The following is a 23,516-nucleotide window of genomic DNA, read 5'->3' as shown; positions in this document are numbered from 1 at the left end:
TCTCACTTTGAATCCTGGCTCTCTTTCTTCCTCTCCTCAGACTCCCCTGTTCTTCTCCTTGGGGACTTCAATTGCCACATTGATGACCCCTCTCTCCCTTGGGCTTCCCGCTTTCTTTCTCTAACCTCTTCTTTTGGCCTTCAACAGTGGACTGCAGCCAGCACCCACAAGGATGGCCACTACTTAGACCTGGTTTTCACTAAGAACTTCTCTCTCTCCGATTTCTCCATTTCCCCTTTTCCTCTCTCTGACCATCATCTCATCTCATTCTCTCTATCTCGCTTCTCCCCTTCTCCACCTCCATCTACACCCCGGTTCTGCAGAAACCTGCGCTCTATTCACTTACCTGACTTTGACTCCACTTTACGCTCCTCCCTCTCCTCTCTCAGCTCTGCTACAGACCCCGACAACCTGGTCAGGAACTACAACTCTGTCTTGTCCTCCTCTCTTGATCTACATGCCCCACTTTCTCTCTGCCGCACTCGCCCTTCTAACCTTAGACCCTGGCTAAATTCCCACACACGCATGCTGCGTTACTCCACTCGTTCCTCTGAACGCCTCTGGAGGAAGTCTCACACTCTCGCAGACTTCCTTCACTACAAATTTATGCTATCCTGTTTCAACTCTGCCCTCTCGCAAGCTAAACAAGCCTACTTTTCTGCACTAATCAACATGCAAAAGTCTAACCCACACCGACTGTTCTCTGTTTTTGATACTCTACTCAAACCACCCTCAGCTGCCTCTCCTTCCTCCATCTCCGCTGAGGACTTTGCTGACTATTTTAAGGAAAAGGTGGAATCCATACGTCAGAACATCCCCTCTGTTTCTTCTTCCCATCCTACACCTCTTCCTAACTCTCCTCCTTCCTTCCTTGACTCTTTTTCCACTGTCTCAGAGGAGGATGTGTCGCTGTTGAATGCCACTTCTCCCTCTACCACTTGCCCTCTTGACCCCATTCCCTCCCATCTCCTAAAACCTCTTGCTTCTACTATAATCCCTATGCTCACACACATTTTTAACTCCTCCCTCTGCTCTGGAACCTTTCCATCCTCCTTCAAACATGCAACATTCATACCATTACTCAAAAACACCAAGCTTGACCCTAGCTGTCTTTCTAACTATCGACCTGTCTCCCTCCTGCCTTTTGCCTCTAAACTCCTTGAACGTCTTGTATTCTCTCGCTTGCTCCATTTTCTCAACACCAATTCTCTCCTAGACCCTCTACAATCTGGCTTCCGCACTGCTCACTCCACGGAAACAGCCCTCACTAAAATAACTGACGACCTCCATGCTGCCAAAGACAGAGGTCATTACACTCTGCTCATATTACTCGACCTCTCTGCAGCATTTGATACCGTGGACCACCCTCTTCTCCTTCACATTTTCCATACTCTTGGTATTCAGAACAAAGCTCTATCCTGGATCTCATCCTACCTCTCCCATCGTACTTTCAGTGTCTCTTCTGCTAACACCACCTCCTCCTCTATTGATCTCTCTGTGGGGGTACCCCAGGGCTCTGTCCTGGGACCTCTTCTCTTTTCTCTCTACACTCTCTCTCTAGGTGACCTAATAACATCTTTTGGGTTTAAATATCACCTCTATGCTGACGACACACAAATATACTTTTCAACACCTGACCTTACACCTGCTATACAGACCAAAGTTTCTGAATGTCTCTCTGCTATATCATCCTGGATGGCCCTCCATCGCCTTAAACTCAACATGGCTAAAACAGAGCTCCTCATACTTCCTCCCAAACCTGGCCCTACTACCTCCTTCCACATTACTGTTGGAACTGCGATCATCCACCCAGTAGCCCAAGCACGCTGCCTAGGGGTCACACTCGACTCCTCTCTCACATTCGCCCCTCACATTCAAAACATTTCTAAAACTTGTCGCTATTTCCTCCGCAATATAACAAAGATACGCCCTTTCCTCTGTTGCTCGACTGCTAAAACTCTGACTCAGGCCCTCATTCTCTCCCGTCTTGATTACTGTAACCTCCTGCTTTCCGGCATTCCTGCCTCTCACCTGTCTCCCCTACAATCTATCCTAAATGCTGCTGCCAGAATCACTCTACTCTTTCCTAGATCTGTCTCAGCATCTCCCCTCCTGAAATCCCTCTCCTGGCTTCCAATCAAATCCCGCATCTCACACTCCATTCTTCTCCTCACTTTTAAAGCTTTACACACTTCTGCCCCTCCTTACATCTCAGCCCTAATTTCTCGCTATGCACCATCCCGACTCTTGCGTTCTGCTCAAGGATGTCTTCTTTCTACCCCCTTTTTATCTAAAGCCCTCTCCCGCCTTAAACCTTTTTCACTGACTGCCCCACACCTCTGGAATGCCCTTCCCCTCAGTACCCGACTAGCACCCTCTCTATCCACCTTTAAGACCCACCTTAAGACCCACTTGCTTAAAGAAGCATACGAATAGCACTGTGAACATTCTGAACACATGATACATAAACCTTGGCCCCCTGCAGACGCACTTACCAGAACTCCCTCCTACTGTCTCTGTACGTTCTCCCTACCTACCAATTAGATTGTAAGCTCCTCGGGGCAGGGACTCCTCTTCCTTAATGTTATGTTTGTCTAAAGCACTTATTCCCATGATCTGTTATTTATATTATCTGTTATTTATTCGATTACCACATGTATTACTACTGTGAAGCGCTATGTACATTAATGGCGCTATATAAATAAAGACATACAATTCAATACAATACCAGGGAAAGTGTTAGTGCACGTGTTCCTCACTTGCACGCTCCAGAGTGCTGAGTCTGATACTTTTACTGATCGCGGTGGCCATTTTTTTTTTTTTTAATGCGATCCCGGTTATAACGCGGTTTCACTCTGTGGCCCCCGAGCGCCGCGTTATAACGGGGTTCAGCGGGGTTTTTTTGGAGGGGGTTTGCAGTATTATCTTATTTAAGGCAACAAAAAAAAAAGTACAACTAATAAAATATTCGAGGATGAGCTTTTTTGAGTTTTGGCTCAAATTTCCCCGGATTGTTTTTTAGTATAACAGACAATTTATGGTTGATCACTATAACTTTTTCTAACTTCTAAACATTGTGTGATATTAACAGGTTTGGTGGGACTGCAGGAAAAACACAGTCCAGTAACTAGTGCCAAGGAAAGGGAAACATTACCAATAATTAAATCAAGTTACCATATTTTACTTCAGACAGTTCTCAGTCTCTCCACAAAACTCAAAGCTAACAATTGTCATGACAATCATGAGTCGGTCTGTCCTTTTAGATCATGCCTGCCCAACTCCAGTCATCTATTGCCGCAAACAGGCCAGGTTTTCAGGATATCCCTACTTCAACACAGCTGGCTCAATTAGTGGCTCAGTATACTGAGTAATACTGAGCCACTAATTGAGCCAGCTGTGCTGAAGTAGGGATATCCTGAAAACCTGACCTGTTTGCGGCCCTCGAGGACTGGAGTTGTGCAGGCCTGTTTTAGATGATGGTTGCTAAAGCTACTGAAGATTATCCGAGATCCATCCAAAAGTGCACATTACAGAAGTTATTGCTTTTATAACAGTCAGTTTTCCTTCTTTAGTTTCTCTTGGTGGGAAATCCAATTTACACTATGGAGGTCATGTACCAAAATCTCCAGGCTGCCAGACATATGCAAAAATTATGCATTACATTTATCAAAGAAGAAAGTCCCATTGGTTTCATCCAGCAGACTTTGATAAATATTCCCTCATGATGTTACCCTATTACACTTACTAGGGTACTAGAGACATTACTCTGCAGAACAGGGATACTTCTTTAAGGCATTACTTTCTCCTAGTAATCATGTTCATCTGTTCAAAGTAATGTGCTTTAATTTTCATATTTGCTAACTAATTACATTTTCAACTCTTATCATTTAATGAATAAATATCGTGGCTGCATTGAGCTGCATGTTAAAATAATGTGCCATAATTTGCAGTATGACAGCCAGAGGAGTTGTGTCCATAGCATATTGCCAGATCCCACAACCTGGAACTGAATGATTAGTACGAGGCTGGCATACAAGCTATTTAAGGAATCATTTTCCAACTTATAACATTGAAGCATCTTCAGTGGAAATAATTGCATCATTTCGCTAAAAGTTTTAGTTACACTAGAGAATACAAATGTATGCTGCTCTCATTCTATCAGTAACAACATTACCACAATGTCAATAGTATTCTAATAGAAAAACGTTTGCATTAAACTCCAAATAAGAGTGGCCAGATCATATAACAATAAGTTCTATTTTTGTTGGGGTAATTTATATATATATATATATAAAATGTGTGCTAGTCCCATGCTGTGCTTTAAAGCTGTTTGAACGGCGATGCATTTGCTTAAATGGGCTCCATGTGAACGGATATTCCAGGCAAAAGGTGACACATTGTGTGCTCATTTGCATGTAATTTCCCAGAAATAGAGTAGGTCTCTATGAAGTCTATGCCCAAACCCTTCATGATATATATATATATATATATATATATATATATATATATATATATATATATATATATATATATATATATATATATATATATGTATGTATATATATATATGTATGTATATACATACATACATACACACGCACACACCTGTATATCTATATATATATTATATATTTTGTTTGCAACAGAAGTTTTATCTCGTCTGACATACTTTAAAACTTAGGCAGACACAGTACAGTAGTTCTACAGAAAACCCGGCTGTAAAACCCTTTGCCAAACAGGGGCGCTGCCCAAGACTACCATGACCCCCTCCAGCACGCGTGATCAAGTGGCCGCTCTCGGATGGATAGTGAGGGGGCCTTCTCCCTCCATGCCACTGCCTTATAGATTACGTTCTGTGCTCCTGTGGATCTCTCATAGAAAAATGAGAAGGAAGTTTATGGCGACTGTACATGACGTACACGTTACGTGGCTCGTCTGAATCGCCAGACCCCATGGCGCAGTCCAAGCTAAATCTCAAGGGCATCAAAAGGGTTAAGCACGCTATTGAAGCATTTAGTCTGTTATAAATAAATATATATATATATATATATATATATATATATATATATATATATATATATATATATATATATTTGACTAATTGACTCCTTGAGCAGCCTGCTCTACAAACTATTATGTTATTAACATATTGAAGAAATTCTATTTATTACAACGTAAACAAAATCCTTGATTCTGTATTTGCAAAAACAGCTTGTTATTCTTTAATATCTCTGAATTTTATATAATAAATCCCTTTATAGACTATTACCAGGGAAAACATTGTTTGCCCATATTATGAAATGCTATAAAAGGTGGCGTTTTATTTTCTATGGTTCAAAGCATGCGTCCTTTTATTAATAAAGCAGAATTCTGCGCGACACAAAGAAGATGCCGTGCCTTATCCTTTTATTCCTCCTGATGCATTATTGCATCATTAACTTTTTTGTGCAAACTGCATAAATGTTTTATCAGCCAGGATCTGCGCAGTGTGTCCATGGTATTCACTAGTGCAGGGGTGCTCAACTCCAGTCCGCAAGACACCCAACAGTTTAGGTTTTCAGGATATCCCTGCTTCAGCACAGGTGGCTCAATCTGTCCCTGCTTCAGCACAGGTGGCTCAATCAGTCCCTGCTTCAGCACAGGCAGATCAGTCTGTCGCTGCTTCAGCACAGGTGGCTCAATCAATGGCTCAGTCGAAGACTTGGCCACTGATTGAACCACCTGTGCTGAAGCTGGGATATCCTGAAAACCTGACTTATTGGAGGATCTTGAGGACTGGAGTTGAGCATCCCTGCACTAGGGTTACCCATCTCATTTGTATTAGCCATACCTAATGTGCTCTTCTAGAGAATGCTGCCCTTGGTGTATTCATAGAAGTTATATTCCGTTGCTCCATAATTGCATCTAGTATAGTTGCACATAAATAAACATTGAGTTTACTTCCAGTTTGTTTACTGTCCCTCTTCTGCAATAGATTGTTGCACAGCAAATGGAAATATGTGTAATAATTGTCACTGCTGGAGAAGTCATACTGTTTAAAAACAACTTTTTCTAATAATGAAATACAACCTCTGCCAATGCAATGACCATCCCAGCTTTTTGCGCTGTTATTAGGTCAGTTTGGCTGAAACTGGGCAGCCAGGCAGCTTTGTATCTCAACGGAGGAAATTAGCTATTTAAATGTAACAATGAGCTGACCACGCAACACACAGATAAAGATACAATTATGGAAAAGTAGATGGAATTTATCAAGTGCAGGTACGAATTGTAAAGCTAAGAATAAGCAAAGTTGAAATGAAATGTGTTTGTCCAAAGTTCATAGAGGGATGGGTGCACAGTCTCACAAGGAGTAATATATACACATAAAGTTTAGCTAAATTGATGCAGTGAAATATTTCGGAAGCTTTTGTGATATTACTCACTGCACAGAAACATAGAAAAGGTTACACTGCTACTAATAACAGGTGCTGATCATTAATTGCTTAATGATTGCAAATCGATCTGATTAGGGCTAGGAGAGTTATGGTGAGATTAAAACATCGCTGCAACTGAATATATTCTAATGTTGACGATAGTTTCCTTGCAATTCTCTAACACTCACTGTTTGATCAGCAATCACACAAAGGAAATGTTCAATGATTGCAAAATGATCTGGCTTGCCTGTAGTAGGTCTCTATGAATTGGAAAACCAATGAATAAGCAGTGGCGTTTAAACCTTGTAAAAAGGCATGTAGCATCTCTGCCACCAAAGGGCAAAGAAACAAAGTTGTGATCGTTGGGTTGATTGGTTTGTTTGATTTGGTTGGTTTGATCTGGTTGGTTTGATTTGGTTGTTTGATTTGATTGGTTTGATTTGGTTGGTTTGATTTGGTTGGTTTTATTTGGTTGGTTTGATTTGGTTGGTTTGATTTGGTTGGTTTGGTTGATTTGATTTGGTTGATTGGTTTGTTTCTGCCCCAAGTAAGTAATGACCTTTGACGACCCCCGGAAGTGCATTGGTTTCCCAACCTCTCAATTAAATCAACACTTTGTTATCTGAGATTGACAAATTTCTTTGGCGAATTTGGATCCGCAGCAAATTGGCCAGTTCCTTTGGTCCGCGGATTTCAGCGTATCAATCTCAAAAAGGGAGATTCACATTTTGTGGATTTTCTCTATTATTACCAATACATTCCACGGATTCCGCAGCCCGTGAACGAATTTGTATGAACCAATCCGCGGATTCAGCAGTCCGTTGGTTTATTCCTAAGAATACGCCAACAGATGGTGGAATCCGCGGATTGGATTCTACAAATCTGGCCGCAGGTTGTATCCAGTGGCGGATGTTGATGAATCCGCGTGGATTGAAACCACCCAAATCCGTTTGCGGCTTTTACACTGCGAAACGGATTTTGGGGGTAACATCAGCGAAAATCCGAGAAATAAACTGCATAATTGTCACATAACAAACATCAAACCCTTCAGAAAACAGTACAGAGCGCAGAGTTTTATTGCTGCAGAAGCAGCACTGGCGTTGTGGGTTGGGTTTTACCACTAAAAAAACGCAGTGTTCAGAAAGTATTATCTTCCTTAAGTATCTTCTAATATCTCTTTAATCGTTTTCCTGATTATTCCAGGTACACAATATACAGAGAGCCAAGGCTCCATGTTACTGAACACTTTCTCTAATTATTTGCGATTTTCTGTTACATATCTCAGACTTTATATTAGAAGTTTGAATTAAAATGTTATTAATGAACAGTGACGGCAATGACTGTATTGAGTATAACTACTGTTTGATGTAAATACTATTATGTGTACTTTAAATGAGCCCAACACCACAATGTTCAGCTGTGGGAACCCCCAGATATTTCCCTCAGGGGAAACAAAATGGCTGCCAAATCTTAGTCCAAAAGCAAGCTATAACATCGTCGGTTATGGATTCCTATTGGATGGCCACTTAAATTTCCTTTGACAAACAGATACTTTACAAGTACGTATCTAGGGATCTGGAGGACCCACCGGTTCCAATCCTGTAAAACAAAATGGAAGTTAGTGTGGATTACTCCTTTAATCTGTATTGAATGTTTACTTCAATTGTATGGAAGACATTTACTTTTGTTGAAAGCACAAGTCAAGGAGCTTAGTCACTCAGAAGTGGCATTTTAGGTTCCATTTACCTATGAAAAAAACCATGTTGCAGTCGAAAGAAAAACTTGACGTGAACACACATTTCCAGTTGTCTGAAGCCTCTGCCACTTTTACAGTAATGACCAGTAACCCCATCTTGGTCATTACATGAGATTTAAAGCTGCCGACCTGTTTTGCTGGCCACCAATCCCCTCCAAACTTCACTGATGCCTCACTAATTTGTGGATGGCTTCTTTTTGTAATTATGAGCCCCCCCGCTAAATCAACAGCAGACTATTGGGGAATACTATAACCTCAAATATGCCCTTAGAATGTCCACTGGATGCCACAGTATTCCCAGCATGCTCATGGCCCTTTTGATATACAGTTGACATCAGCACAATTTTTTTGCAGCCACATTGAGTCTTCCCTTAACGAGCTTGCAAGCTACGTTCTTGCAATGAGACATAGGGCGATAAAGTGAATTTACCAAGATCATAGATCTGACACTGGGGTTAACTCACTTCTAATCACTGCGATAATCCTTTAGTCCAACAGCACATAGTAATACAGGAGAGTTCCCCGCCGTTCACACAGGGCTATTTCTTTTGCAGATAATCCAGGACTTGATTCTGAAGTTTCAAAAGCAAACACTTTCGGCTTTGTCGGATGTCTGTCTTCCGTCCAGTACAACCACCTGGCTCCCCTGAAAGCAGCACTGCGACACCCCAGTGTAGCACCAGTGACAGTGATTGGGACCCTCTCTGAATGTAGCTGTGGATCAGTCACTGAGGGTGATCTTAGTACAGTGACAACCACATACTCATCATCAGGTATAATACAATGCGTTGTGGACCCCTCTGTCAGCTGAAGGGTTAAGTGAATGGCCCCATATGAATTTGCCCAGTAATGCTATGATATGTGTATGCTTTATGTCAGGCCTGCGGCCAATTCCAGTCCTCAAGGGCCACCAACAGGTCAGGTTTTCAGGATATCCCAGCTTCAGCATAGGTGGCTCAACCAGTGACTCAGTCAAAGACGAAGCCAATGATTAAGCCACCTGTGCTGCAGCAGGGATATCCTGGAAACCTGACCTGTTGGTGGCCCTTGAGGACAGCCGTTCGCTGCACCCCTGATTTTTCATGTCCCTTGGCATTGGTATGCATCTCTCACTTGTGCTTCATATGATCTTTGCTTCAGTCAAAATGTGTGCAATTTAATTCAGTGTTGCATGACCTATAATACGGGCGATACGGGAGTGGAAAATCCTCTCATGACTATCAACTAATGAGGAAAGTTTTCTTAAGCAGGCTTATAATCATAGGGGATCCGATTTCTAATTTTCAATTAAGGAAATGATTGTGTGGCCCAGGAGCATATTTTACTTGCACTAATGTCACCTTGTAAAATTTTTAAGTGCAAGGAAAGTATTGTGAGTGAATTGCATTCCTCATTACATCCATTTTCCCATGGCGAGCCATTGCTAACCTCTTCAGTGGCTGGAAAGTGGTTAAAGTCAAACCATTGAATTCATTCCAGTGGGAAATAAATCTAAAACAGTTTTTAAAGCCGCTATTTCAATCCAAAGAGAACCATTCCACTCTACCAAAGTACTCTCTCCTACATGGAGGTCCTGCTCTCACTGTCCTCTGTCAGTACAGTGATGTCTGTGTTTGGAGGTTGTTAGAGAGTACTGGGCCAGGGTATTAGGGTCTGTTATGTTTATTGATAGGAGCCAATAATATTTTTTTGTGTCCATATCCTACAAAGACATTTTATATTCTGTAAATGCACCTCCCCAGTCAAACTCATAATTTTTTTATATTCCAGAATTTTTAGGACAATTTGGCAACTCGCAACGCCATTGAATTGTATTGAAAATCACCCAATAACGCAAATCGCCCAGTAAAACTCGCGACTGCGGAAATGTGAAATTGCACGATAACGGGTGCAATAAAGTCTGCTGCATCTGTGTGTCACAAAATAATTTGAAGAAGATTCCACATCGAGATATTCCACATACAGTAAACAACTAAATATTAGAGATGGGCAAATCCACCAAAATCCGTTTCCCGGATTCACGCTGATATTACCCCCAAAATCCGATTCGTGCTGCAAATTTCGCAAAGGCATTTGGGTGGTTCCAATCCAAGCGGGTTCATTAAAAAAAGCCGCCATTGAATACAACCTGTTGACAGATTTGTAGAATCTAAATAAGCTGATTGCGCCAACGGATTGCTGAATCTGCGCGTTGGATTCTACAAATCCGTCCACGGGCTGCGGAATCCGCAGCATGTATTGGTAATAATAATATAAAATCCTCAAAATGCAAATCGCCCTTTTTGAGATTTATCCGCTGAAATTCGCGGACCAAAGGAACCGGCCGATCCGCTGCGGATCCAAATTGGCCCCAAAAATTGGCCCATCTCTACTAAATACAGACCTTAAAACTGTGGGCGGCACTGTGTTTCATGCTGCTAACTGGTTGCCAGAAGAACCCTTTGAAACACTGATAAACATGCATTTGTTTTTGCCAGTTTTGCAATCAAGAATGAATTTCTCCTCATTGGTTTACGGTTGTCTCTTGAAGATTACTAATTGTTTTTTGATAAATAGAAAATGATTATTCTGTGGGATAGACAGAAGATTGAATTGATGAATGGGATGTCTTTTCCTAACCTACCAAATTGTATAGCTTTACATGTAAATTAGTAATTCCTAAGTGCTTTATTTAATTGCACCCAGTAACTGTTAATGCATTTAGTAATGGATAGCATTTGCAAATGTTCATCAGTTTTTATGGACACATTTCTAAAACTAAACATAATAAATCCAACCCAGCTCATTGTACAATGAACAATATTGGTAATGGACAGTTACTAGGTTTAATGAAAGACTCTAATACTCTGAGAAGTGTTTGGTGGGAGAGGGGTGTGAATAGTAAGTAGGAAGGAGTGAAAATGTGCTTGGGAATACAGCTGGCAGAAGAACTGTGGAGGTTACATTTTGAGAGATACAGCTACATAATTATACATAAATATGCTGTTCTTCAGTAATTGCACTGACGTAAATCTTAGGAATGTGTATGCAGGGATTATGTTTGACCACTGTGAGGAGGAAGGATATAGCAATGAATATGTGAATATCATGACAACCTCAACTGCACGGAGACTAATGATGGTCCCATCAGTAGGTACCAGTAATTAAAGTGATGTAGAGTTAATGGGAATTACAGTGGTGAAGTATGTAGTGACGTAACTACGTGTTCCTGGTACAGAGAAGCGGCAGCCAGCTTCTGTAGAATATAATAACAACAACAATCGGGTACATTAAAGATAATAACTTTCCATTTTTTTTTTTCAATATGTGCAGATCCGTATGGAAAAGCTGATGACCGGGAACCATTGACTAATGCAGTAAGAAGTGATTCAGCTGTCATTGGAGGTAAATCAATCAGTATTTTATAAGCCAAATCCTCAAATATCCACAACTTCCCTATCCACAAAAAGAGCAATGGAAGAAAAATGCCTGTTGTTGTTAATATTTGGAGCCCGTGTTATACCACACGTGCTACTTAAGTAAATTAGGAGGGATGGGCATCGGATGGTCAGAGGTAAGTAGGAGGCGACCTGTACCCGAATCAGAGGTCGATACAAGGTTTTGGTTAGTTTCTGCTTTGGATTTGGGCCCATAGTTCTGAGCTGTGTTTGGTTTGACTCAGATCTGGGAAGGTCGAGAGGAGGGGTCGGAATTTGCTGCCCCTGAACCGCCCTTCCTTAAAATAAACCAACAACATTGCCGTCTGTGTAATATCTGACTTAACAACATGCTGAAACTCTGTTCAATTAAGTCCATTTTCTTTATGCACCTTAGTTTTTATGCTCACCTCTTTCTGGATTACTCTCTCATTAACCACCAACCCACTGCCAGAATTGCTTCCAGAAGATTGAATAATGGTTACATCACTTCTGTTTGTTTCATTGGTATGTCAGATCTGATCAGTCAACTCTGTCTATTCCATTTAAAATCCTAAACACTGTTATATATCTCTTTAATTGCCTTTGTTCTAGGCTAGACATTTTCAGAACAGCTTATCTTTGCTTATAGTCTGAGCCTGACAAGCAATCTATCATTGTGGTAGCTTCGAGTTGCAAACTTTCAGTCTTTTCATGAGGAAGCAATATAACTGGGCACAGAATTTCCAGTGATGTGCGTACCTGAAGGGATGGGGACTGCAGGTTGTGTGTCAACCTGGTTCTGATTCTATCACCAAACACTAATCAATGATACATATGCTAATAGTATGCAGTGTTTTGTTAGCAGTATTTGTCTTTCAGATGTTTAAATTCATAGAGGATTGTGATACCATTTAATGATCCGTCATGATGTTTTTCGTGAAGTTGTACTGAAGGCTGTAGGATGTAGGTTCACACAGGTCTCTTCTTATAACATCATCACCATCAGAAGAGACTTTTGAGAATCCCAGAGCCCGCTTACACTGAGGGGTTAATTTTATGTGCACCAAATTGGCCATTCTGGCTGTTTCTGGTGAAAAATCCCACTGAGTTTAATGGGGATTTTCAGTCAAAAAAGCCCCAAATGACTTCCTCAGCATATATATTATAAGGCCATAAGGCCATAAGGCAAGTGTGGAGCAAAAGTTTCATCTTGCACCTATATGCATTAATATATTAAGCACATTTCTCACCTATTCGCCCCATGTGCATTAGCATGTGATTTGGGGAGTGTCAAAGGGGTGAGTTAGGGCAGGAGTGCTCAACTCCATTCATCAAGCCACCCCCACCCTCAACAGGTCAGGTTTTCAGGATATTCCTATCTCAGCACGTGGCTCAATCAGTCCCTGCTTCAGCACAGGTGGCTCAATCTGAGCCTCTGATTGAGCCACCTGTGCTGAAGCCGGATATCCTGAAACATGATCTGTTTGGGGGTCTTGAGGACAGGAGTTGAGCCCCCCTGAGTTAGGGAGCAGTTACAAGACGCACGGATTATAATGACATAATTGTGCTTCACTTTTTCACCCATCAATTTGTTTCCCCCAAAAATGTACCAAGTTTAAGGAGCCGTAAATTTAGGGCTTTGCACAATCTGCGCCAGATGTAATAAGTCGTTTATTGCATTGATGCCACTGTAATCCAAAAAGTGGTGCAAGGCGTCCACTTTCTCTGCTCCAATACGGCCTTGGTGCACACCCCTTTCTAGCCTTCACTCCTGCACCGTCCTCGATAGGTGATCAGAAGAATTCTTTCCACGGTTGCTAGCAAGGCGTGGCCCCAATGACATCTTGAGCTGTTGCTTTCTTTTCCAGGTGTCATAGCCGTGGCGATATTCATTATTTTCTGCATTGTGGCAATAATGACAAAGATTCTCTACCAACACAAAGAGACGCATCGGAAAAGTCAGCCAAAGGAAAAGGAATATCCGGGGAACATGGACAACTCCTTTAGGAACGAAATGGACTTGCAGAACGCAGTGAGCGAGTGTAAAAAGGAGTATTTTATCTGATAGACTATTTTTTTTGTGCTCTTTTTAGCTGATTCTTTACAGCGTTTTCCTCTGGAAAGAAATCCCCCAGCACGAGAGCGAGCGGCAAACTCTTTTCAGTGCCTCCTTCTTGTCAAAAGCTTCACAGTTATTTCTGCAGATTAAGCAGCCTGCCCTCCTCCTTAGACAAAACTGGATCCACCCACACGCATGGTTGCAAATGACATTTTTATGGTTTCCTTTCTACAATTTTGTAAGTGTTATATGTGTACCTTACCTAGTCTTTAACCCATGGGTGGGTAACTCCAGTCCTCAAGGGCCACCAACAGGTCAGGTTTTCAGGATATCCCTGCTTCAGCACAGGTGGCTCAGTCAGTGGCTCAATCAAAGACTGAGCCACTGATTGAGCCTCCTGTGCTGACGCAGTGATATCCTGAAAACCTGACCTGTTGGTGGCCTTTGAGGACAGGAGTTTCCCCCTCTAGTGCCGTAAGAGCTGTGAACTCCCTTTGCTTCGGTTCTCTCTGGCACTGAAGGGGTTACACTTGCGTCAGACCTTCACACATCGCGGTAGCATATAGCTTGCACTACAGACACTTTTACAAGGCAAAAGTATCTATTTCAGAGAAATGTGTATTTTATATAGTTAACAAATCCTCCAATGGCGCCACTTGTGAATTGTAGACAGAATAGCTCACCTGGAAAGTAGCAATGGATGACAAGCCATGTTAGTGCCCTTACATGACACACATTTTCTTTAGACTAATTGCTCAGCATAACACACTTTGGGATAATCGAGCATAGACACACCAGGTCCATGTTTCCTGCAACCACAGAACACATCCCTTTCCCTGTGTATTAGACGCTGAACGTCACAGCCCCTCCTTATTTGTGGGGAAGGGGGAAACTGCGAGAAATCAGAGAATCCTAAAAATATTCAACATTGTGTCTTTTTTCTTTCAATTCTCTTTAGAAATTATAAATTAAGTTTGTCATCACCCAGGGGTTCTCAACTCTAGTCCTCAAGCCACCCCCACAGGTCAGGTTTTCAGGATATCCCTTCTTCAGCACAGGTGGCTCAGTCAAAGACTGAGCCACTGATTGAGCCACTTGTGCTGAAGCTGGGATATCCTGAAAACCTGACATCCCTAGGTTAGTGGTTAACTCCCTGTGTTTGTATGTTTGTATATCTTTATTTATATAGTGCCAAAAGTGTACTCAGCTCTTCACAAAGAATACAGTAGATGGAATTATAGTAATTCAATAAGCGCTGCAAAATCAGACAATAGGAAAAAAAATCCTTTCCCTGAAGAGCTTACAATCTAAGTGTTATGTTGGATGATTTACAGAGACCGCAGTTGAGGGAATACGTGCAGTAGATGGCAGTGCTTGGCCACAATGGTTGGTAGGAGCGACTGTGGGTGTGGGACAGCAGCCATGAGTGCAGGGTGTTTGGATGCTTGATTTGTGAGGCGAGTTATAAAGGTTAGTCCGTATTAACACAATTAGCAAGGGAAGAGGTGGCAGGGAGGCGTGGGTAAGAGCAGGTGTGTAGAGTATATGGCTGTGTCCAGGATTAGGAGAGATATCCCCAGCAGCAGGAAGGAGTAGATAGAGGGTGTAAACAGGGTGTGCAATAACATACACTGATTACATTTAAAGTTCTCACTCTTATCAGGTCCAGAGTTTGAAGCATTTATAACCTAAGCATCACATTGTACAAAAACCTCAAACAATTAGTTATAGTAGCTGCACGACTACCGTCAACGGCGGATCAAGGGAATGCAAGAAAAAGCCTTATTGCAGTATGGAGGCACATTTATGAAATGTGCACGTAGTTTCAAAGAAGAATTAAGATATTAGAAATACATGTCAGTTTAATGTACATAAAACATATGTTTCCCATTGAGTATGACTATACTAAGCAGACAGGCTACAGAGAGAGGGAAGACAAGGCTGTTCTAAGAGCACATTTGTTAACCTGTAAGTTAAACAGTTGCGTTGTGTGAATATATTTAGGATTCACAGGTAAACATTAGTGACAAGCGAATGTGTCAAAGTTCGGTCTGCGATTCTGCGAACTTCCTCGCATAACTGCGAAAGTACTTTCAAACGTTTTGTTATTTGCAAACGGTGCAAAGTCTCTCGTTTGCTGATTTTCCTTTTTTTTTTAAGTTCGTCGAAAGCAAACTTGTTCCGTTTTGTTCTACCTTTAAGCAAATTTTTGCTTTGCATAAAGAAGTAGCTTTTGGCCTTCGCTTGGTAGATTTGAATATTTAAAGTAAAAAAAAAAAATATTGGCGGCTTTATTTCAACTCAGACGAGTTTGCCATAAAGTGGAACTTGCAAAGAAACGTCATTTTCGCTGCGCATTCAAACTTTGGTGAAAAGTTTGTCCAGCTCCAGTAAACCTCAAAACTAAAGTATTAGAAAATGTAATGCCTCCCCTGCCATGTGAGGCACTTCAGAAGTTATTACACCTCAGAGCAGTTATTTCTGATCAAATGATTTTCCGTCTTTTTTTTTTTTTTGTCATCGAAGAAGTGAAATCATTTTGTGTTATAATGCAGACAGGTCATCTTGTATTTTTATTCCTGCTTTTCAGGATTCCCATTCCAAGTGGGATTGTGATTGCTATGCTGCATTAAGCAATATCCTTAGGTTTTAGGTTTAACAGTTTAGTGCAAGTCGATCGTGAGATTCATCTTATTCAACTCTGAGTTTTTTAGATAATGTAAATGGTAAATCAGCACATGTAACATTATTGCTGTTAAGAGCTAACATTATAAAGAGAACAGAGACATAGAACAAGGGATGCATGGCTCATACAGTAGATCCGTTTTAGTGTACATTAACCTTACAGGTACATACAAATTCACGCACGCAAGGGTGTACCAGAGGCTCCGCACATCATGTGACTACATTGTGTGACGTGATGTGACGATGCGTCATCAAGGCGCTGGGTTGCAGCAAGAAGAGATACCGGCTCCAGAACAGGGAAGAGGCCCCGCCAAACTCCCTCTGTACCTAGCCCCGCAAAATGCCCACCCGGCCCTGTCAATAAATAACCCTTTTGTTAAACAATTGATAGACAGATGTAGTAAGACTTAACGCCTTCAGTTCAGTAGTCTCGGCCTCAAAGGATGATTGCTATGGGGGGTAGGAGGTGCATTTCGGAGGCATGGATTCCACGCAGTAAGAACGCGGCAGACACTGTCTCCAACACCGCTGACTTTTGTTTGTTTGTCCACGATGCTGGGGACACCAAGTCTTTTCTTCTCTATCACCCTAATAATTAACTCTTGTATGGGCGCTATTCTATTCCCTTCGTAGACTTCATAATGGAGCAGGCCTTGCACGCTCCACAAGAATATGAGCCTCTAACTACACAGCCGCCAACGTGTTCTATTAAAGCGACTGCACCAACTTTCACAAAGATTGCTAGATCTTCTAGCAGTCATACTCACTAAGGCTTTAATGAAGGTTTTCAAACCTGCATCACTGCACAGAAAGTGCCAGTATTTCCCCATCACCCTTTTTTATATTATACCACTATGAATTAAAAGAGGTGATTTAAAAAAAAAAAAACAGATTTATCATGTCAACCTCTGTCGGCGGTTTTCCGTTAGGAACAACTAAAGTCTTGTGTTCCATGTTAGGGGCTTGTTTGTAACCCTTATTTAATACAGCAGTTGCTATTTCATGGAGGAGTAGTTTCATTTTTTTGGCTTCACCAGAACAATTGTGCGGTGCCTGCATAGACTGCCCCCTCTCTCCCCCCCAGGATACCTTGTTGTAAACTTGTAGGATGGGAATGAGAAAAGGGAAGTAGGTTTTTGGTGGCAATGGATTTCCAGAACCAATCTGTTTCTATCTTCCCATTCTCAGAAACCCTAATGGTAAGGCCTCGGAATGCAATAGTTGGGTTAATGCTTAGTATTAGAGATGGGCAAACATTTTGACGGAATTCGAATGTTCAGTGGTTTGGCCGTTCCTCATCTGCGGAATTCCATGCATCAGTCTCCAAAGGGCAGATTCTGGTTTTTTTCCCTATCCGTCAAACGGATTTGGGATTCAAATTAGTTAACAAAATAATTACAGTATTATGGGAGGAGGAGTATATAAATATCAATGTAAAGACATTCTGCGGATTTAGGTTGAATCCATTGACTTTCAAATCCGTGCGGCCGAGAACCGACGATGAATTTTGAAGAATCTGGGTGGCCTTAAGATGAAGCAATACCATGACGGATTTCATTCCGCGGATCGGATTGGACCAGGAATGGATTCAGACAAGTCCATCCATCTCTCCTTCGTAATATTCACTGCAGAGGACTAATTTCTCACCTAACAAAAAGGTGTCAGCAGATGAACTAACCTGGAAAGAGGGAACATATTGCAGGTTAATTTGGGTTTAACACAACTTTTTTTTCTCAGAGTAGTGAAATCCCTAAATAGAAACCTTATCACCTAAGGTGCTAAGTTTAACTTCACAGCATCTCTGACTTTACTCATAAAGTATAATCTTTTCAATATAAGCTTTCTGCTGAAAATAATAGCTTCCTTTATCTACAGAGGCTGCAGATGGAAAAGTCTCCTAAATATAATACTGAGCTCTGCGCTTCAGTTACGATGTGTTCTGGCAGATGAATAATATTTGATCTTGGTACGATTGTTCTCTCCTCTTCTGGTCCCTTTGACCAGGTTGATTCTCGGGGGATCCCTTTCCTTCTGGGTTTGGTACCCCCATCTTTGTCAATTGCAAATAATTTTTGCGACCCTGGCGGGTTCTTTTCTTTCTTGTTGGGATGTTTGGTTAAGAAAAAGAGAAGGAGTACTGTAGCTCTCTATCCGTGTCCGAATCTGATAAAACTATTTCTGTAGTAGAATATGATGGGGATTGGTTGGAGTCACTTTCTTGATTCCTGCATTTCTCCCAAGGTGCACACGGTTAGAAGTATAATCGCTAGAATTTCTAATAAAAGTATTCTTTTTAACGGTAATGATATTTTTCTCAAACCCTTTCAAAGTCTTTCGGCAAAAATGTCTCAAAACCATCTTTGTTGCAAAAAGAACTTAGCTCTTGCTCATTCTGGACAATGTCATGTTTAATCTCATTAAATGTTCCCCAATCAAGTATATAAATTTAACACAACAGTTATTTAGGAGGGTCTCTCATATTTTCTTAAATGATTCATTTACTTCCCAGGTGGGCAAAAAAAGGTACTCTAGGAATCATATTGTTTTTTAGATACTGCTCTAAACTGCAGATAATTCACCAATGTCTACTTTGCTTAAAAAAAGAATGTATGTATTGTAGAGTAGATCAGCATCTACCAAAATTCCCAGTATGGCCCAAACCAATTTTGGAAATATCCTGTATAGAAAACCCCCAGTAATCTTATTCCTCCATCATTTCAAAATCAGTAGTATTCCAAAAAGTCTGAATAATCGCTCGAACACCAGTCACAGATACAAAAAATAAAGACCACACATATTCCTAAACAAAAGAGAAAAAGGTGCTTAACCCTAAGCAGAGCTAAACATCAAGCTAAATAAGCAATGCTAAACCAAAACTAAGGGAACACACCAAACCATATTTAAACAAGAAAATACACAACACAGCCCTATACAAAATAGTAATAACTTCATTATCACATGTTACGGATGTATCACTATTTTGTGTTGGCATACAGTATGTACAGTGGTATAGTTTCCTGTAGAAATATTGTATGGTGTACTTCCTTAGTTTTGAATTAGTACTAGAGATGGGCAATTTTTTTTGTTGAAAATTTGGATCGTCCGGTCCCTTTGGTCCCTCGATTTCATCAGATCAATGTAAAAAAAAAAAAAGGGGGGGGGGCGAGTTTGAGTTTTGCAGATTCTTAGTTATTACCAATACACTGCGCAGATTCCGCAACCCGTGGACGGATTTGTAGAATCCAATCCACAGATTTTATCCAATGGTAGATTTTGATGAATCAGCACAGATTAAAATTGGCCAAATCCGTTCATGGATTTTACAACGCAAAACTGATTTTGGGGGTATCATCAGCAAAAATCCGGGACACGGATTTGGGTGGACTCGCCCATCTCTAATTAGTATTGCCTGTTGATTATGCGATCTAAAGAAATCTCAGAGATCCCATTTTTATTTGATTTTTTTTTTTATAGATAGCCACATTTTCTGCCATCAAATTCTTTCTATCATTGTCTGCTCAGGGTAGGGTCAATCTCATAGCATAAGTCAATTTTTGCTTATCTTTCCTAATTTTATGGTTTATCATACAAATATACTGGGAGGCTGTTGTAATAACACTTCCCAAGTTCAGATTATACCAACTTTCAAACTCAACTAGACACAACTACCATAAAAACATCACCTTTCTTCTATATGTTGGAAGTCGTTTTCAATTGAAGGGCTCCACTGTAAACGTACAGTATTTTAAGGCTTCACTTATTAGATGCACTGTCTCTTTGCACCCGATAATAATGTTTTATCTACTTAAGGCCAAACTAATTTAATCATTAGGCGTATTTATTCCCTGCTTTGAAATATGTGAAATCCCCATGGAAAAACATTGATGTTTTCAACCAGTTACTGTATGCACAAAAAATGATATGGTAGGTGTGTTGAAAGGGAAATGAAATGAAGGTGCCATCCAGGCAGTTTGTTCATATTTCAGTGGGGTGTCATCATAAATTTTTTATTCCAAATAGCGCTTTTCTCCCAATGGGACTCAAAGCGCATCACATTTACAGTTTAGCGCATGGTCCCTGTCCAGAGGAGCTCACACTCTATGTTTTTGATTACTGAGGCACAGGGAGATAAAGTGACTTGCCCAAGGTCACAAGGAGCCAATACCAGGAATTGAACCAGGTTCTCAGTTAGTGTCTTTCCTCACTGAACCGCTACTTCAGCCCTGGTACTTTTCTTTGTACATCAACATCTAGGAATGTTTTTCATAGAGCACTGGTAAAGGTGAAGACTACAATATAATATACAATACACTGATATATGGAAAATCTAGGCCACTGAAGGAATTATGAGGTCAATAATGATAATGTTCCAAGTAACTGAATGCACTCCTGTGTTGAGCCATTTCAAAGTAAAGGCAAAATGATCTTGGTTGGTAGCGTTCCCAATTCTCTCACTTCCAGCTATAACGAGCTTGTAATGCATACAAAAAACAAGATCTGACAGTCACTGTAGGAGTTTTAAATGTTTGAGCAAAATAATGAATATTATGATCATTATTATTCGAGATGGGCACATTTTGGGGGTGGATTTTGACCCGCAGCAGATCGTCCGGTTCCTTTGATCTGTGGATTTCAGGGGATCAATCTCAAAAAGGGCGTTTGCCTTTCACAGATTTTTTATAATTATTGCCAATACACACCTGAGATTCCTCAATCCCTTGATGAATTTTTAAGAATCCGCTAACGAGTTGCTGAATCTGTGGATTGGATTCTACAAATCCGTCAACGGGTTGTATCCAATGGCAGTTTTTGATGAATCCGCTTTGATTAAAATCGACCAAATCCGTTTGTGGATTTTAGACTTCAAAACGGATTTTGGGGGGAAAATGCTAGAAAATCCAGGATAAGGATTTGGTGGATTACCCCATTTCTAATTATTATACCCTTGTTGTCTTCTGTCTGTTTCCAAATAATTATGTTAGGTAGCCACTGAACAAAGACCCCATAATCAAATTCTAAAATAGCCTTTTGGGATAATTTTTGTACAAAAAGGCCTGGTAAAAACCATAAATCGCTGATGGAAGTGAATCAGTCAGAATTCAGCTACTTGATTACAGATTTAGAACAGGTGACAAATAAGGACAGAAACTCAACTTCCCATTATCAAACTGATCACGTGTCTTTCCATTCATTTAAAATGAGTCCCAGGTCTCAGGACTCCGTTCGCCTGAATAGCAGAGCAAGGGAATGTTTCCCACAATGCAGCGTCAGGCTCTCACATGGAGGAGACTCATTACATTTGTCAGGAGCCTTAGTTTAGTGTTCTACATCCACAGACTTTCTACCCACCCATTTTTCTACACAGGAAAAACGTCCACAGACGTAGCTACCTCGGTTGACACGCCTACTACTAGCGATGTGCAAAACTGGCGAATATTGACCATTCGCCAACAATCATGAATCAAAAAATATTTCTGTTCCGCATTAATACAGCAGAGAAGAACTTTATTCTCTCCTGGTAAAATGTGGATGATTGTGCTTAGGATTTTTTGATGGAATGTTAACATACTGTATGTGAACTAAGGAAAAGTTTAAGTATTGGAGAAAAGTTTTGCAAATATGTGAAAAACTTAAAAATATGTTGAACATTTATTAAACTGAACTCAGATCTTTAGTTTGATTTAAATTATAAGATTAAATAAAAGGTCCATTTGTAAAAGTTTGAACACAGCAAGTTAATGTTTTGAGTTGGTCTCTGAATCTATGTGTCCTGTAACTCTTCCTGGGTTAGTTCTTTGACCTCCCCCCCTCCAACCCCCCAAGCTGAAAACTCATACATATGGGGATAAATTGGTGCAATAATCTTGATACGTAGACGTTATAATTATATAATAACCTATATTATTGCAGATAAGACCATGCTGCATTGATCAGGTCAAACCAGGACACACATTTAAGATTAGGTGTTGGTTTCGACCTGGTGTTCTATGGATTCTGCTCTCTGGACAACACATTCTGGAAATGATAAACGGTAGATATCTTATGTTCTCAAAGAAATTCTGTCACAACAGAAATAATTTTAATATCAGGTGCGCTAAGCCGTAGAAACCAAAACAGAATAAAAATGTTACAATGAGTTCAAGACTAAAACAGAGCTGAACAATGTCTTATGCAAAGATATATTGGTTACAATATTTAATACGGGCAAAATAATTCCTTCAAGGGCAATAAAGTTGAACCAAACCCAGAACTAATATTTGTTTGGCTCTGATCAAGCTTCAGATTGTGGAATCTTGAATAAATATTGTTTATAACGTGGCAATTAAGGAACCTGGTGGCCCCGGATATTGAATGTGAAACACACCATTGTGTTTGTTTGTATGTTTGTTGATTTAGTAACACACTGGTTGCTTACTGAAAGAAAAAAAAAAGTCAATATCTAAAAGAGAAACCTGTAAGTTTTTGAAGGTTCATGTTATTATCCATAAATAATATTCACAGCCGTCTAATAAAAGTAACCGCAATCTGCTAAATGTAGGTTCACCTCTATGGTAATGTCAGAACATCCATCTTTTACACAGACGGCAAAGACCTGCAGGGAAGGGTTGTGCGCAGATCCATATTTTTAGGGACACACGTATATACTTTTTAGGGGTGAAGCACATCCGGTGACTTCGAAAGTTATTTAATCTCCAAGCTTGTCTGCTACAATAAATCAATCTCCATGTGAAGGTCTTGATTTTTTGTTGACTGTCTGTTTTATAAAGGGGTTCCTATGGTAAATGATTTCTTGCCTCATATCAAGTCATATTTGTAGACCATGTAACACGTCTTGGCAGAAAATAATTTCCCCTTTGTTTTCTATGGTTATTGTTGTACAGACGTATGAGACTGTAAATAATGTATATTTAATAAAGAAAACTTTTTGTATGATTTCGTGTGTAAGAGTATTAGGGCCCACCAGTGTTTTCTTGAAGTCGTTGATATCCACCTCACCTCAGAGATCTGTCTTCTCTATTATGTCATTAACATCTTAACAACAGAGAGGGGTGTGAGATACTGAATAGATATAAACCACCTATTTATTCCTGATACATGAAAAACAGCATAGAGTGTTGGTGGAAATCTAAGTAGTGTTCAACTGTATTTACTTTGCTGAGCTTCCCCCCCCTTTCCCTTTTACCAATACCCACACGGAACATACC

At 40.5% G+C, this 23,516-nt stretch overlaps 1 protein-coding gene across 2 annotated transcripts in view; it reads left to right on the top strand.

Moving 5' to 3' along the window:
* CNTNAP5 (contactin associated protein family member 5) overlaps positions 1 to 23,244 on the top strand; it is a 401,478-nt gene extending 378,234 nt beyond the window's left edge. For both annotated transcript variants that reach the window (XM_075609766.1, XM_075609767.1), the window contains 3 exons: positions 8,724 to 8,942; positions 11,482 to 11,553; positions 13,436 to 23,244. In XM_075609766.1, the coding sequence (XP_075465881.1) occupies positions 8,724 to 8,942; positions 11,482 to 11,553; positions 13,436 to 13,632 (488 nt within the window). In that variant the 3' untranslated portion in view covers positions 13,633 to 23,244. The remainder of the gene's footprint in view (positions 1 to 8,723; positions 8,943 to 11,481; positions 11,554 to 13,435) is intronic.
* The last annotated feature ends 272 nt before the right edge of the window (positions 23,245 to 23,516 follow it).

This window comes from Ascaphus truei, chromosome 7, assembly GCF_040206685.1.
Source record: "Ascaphus truei isolate aAscTru1 chromosome 7, aAscTru1.hap1, whole genome shotgun sequence".
Taxonomy (NCBI): Eukaryota; Metazoa; Chordata; class Amphibia; order Anura; family Ascaphidae; genus Ascaphus; species Ascaphus truei.
This window is presented reverse-complemented; position numbering and strand designations above follow the sequence as displayed.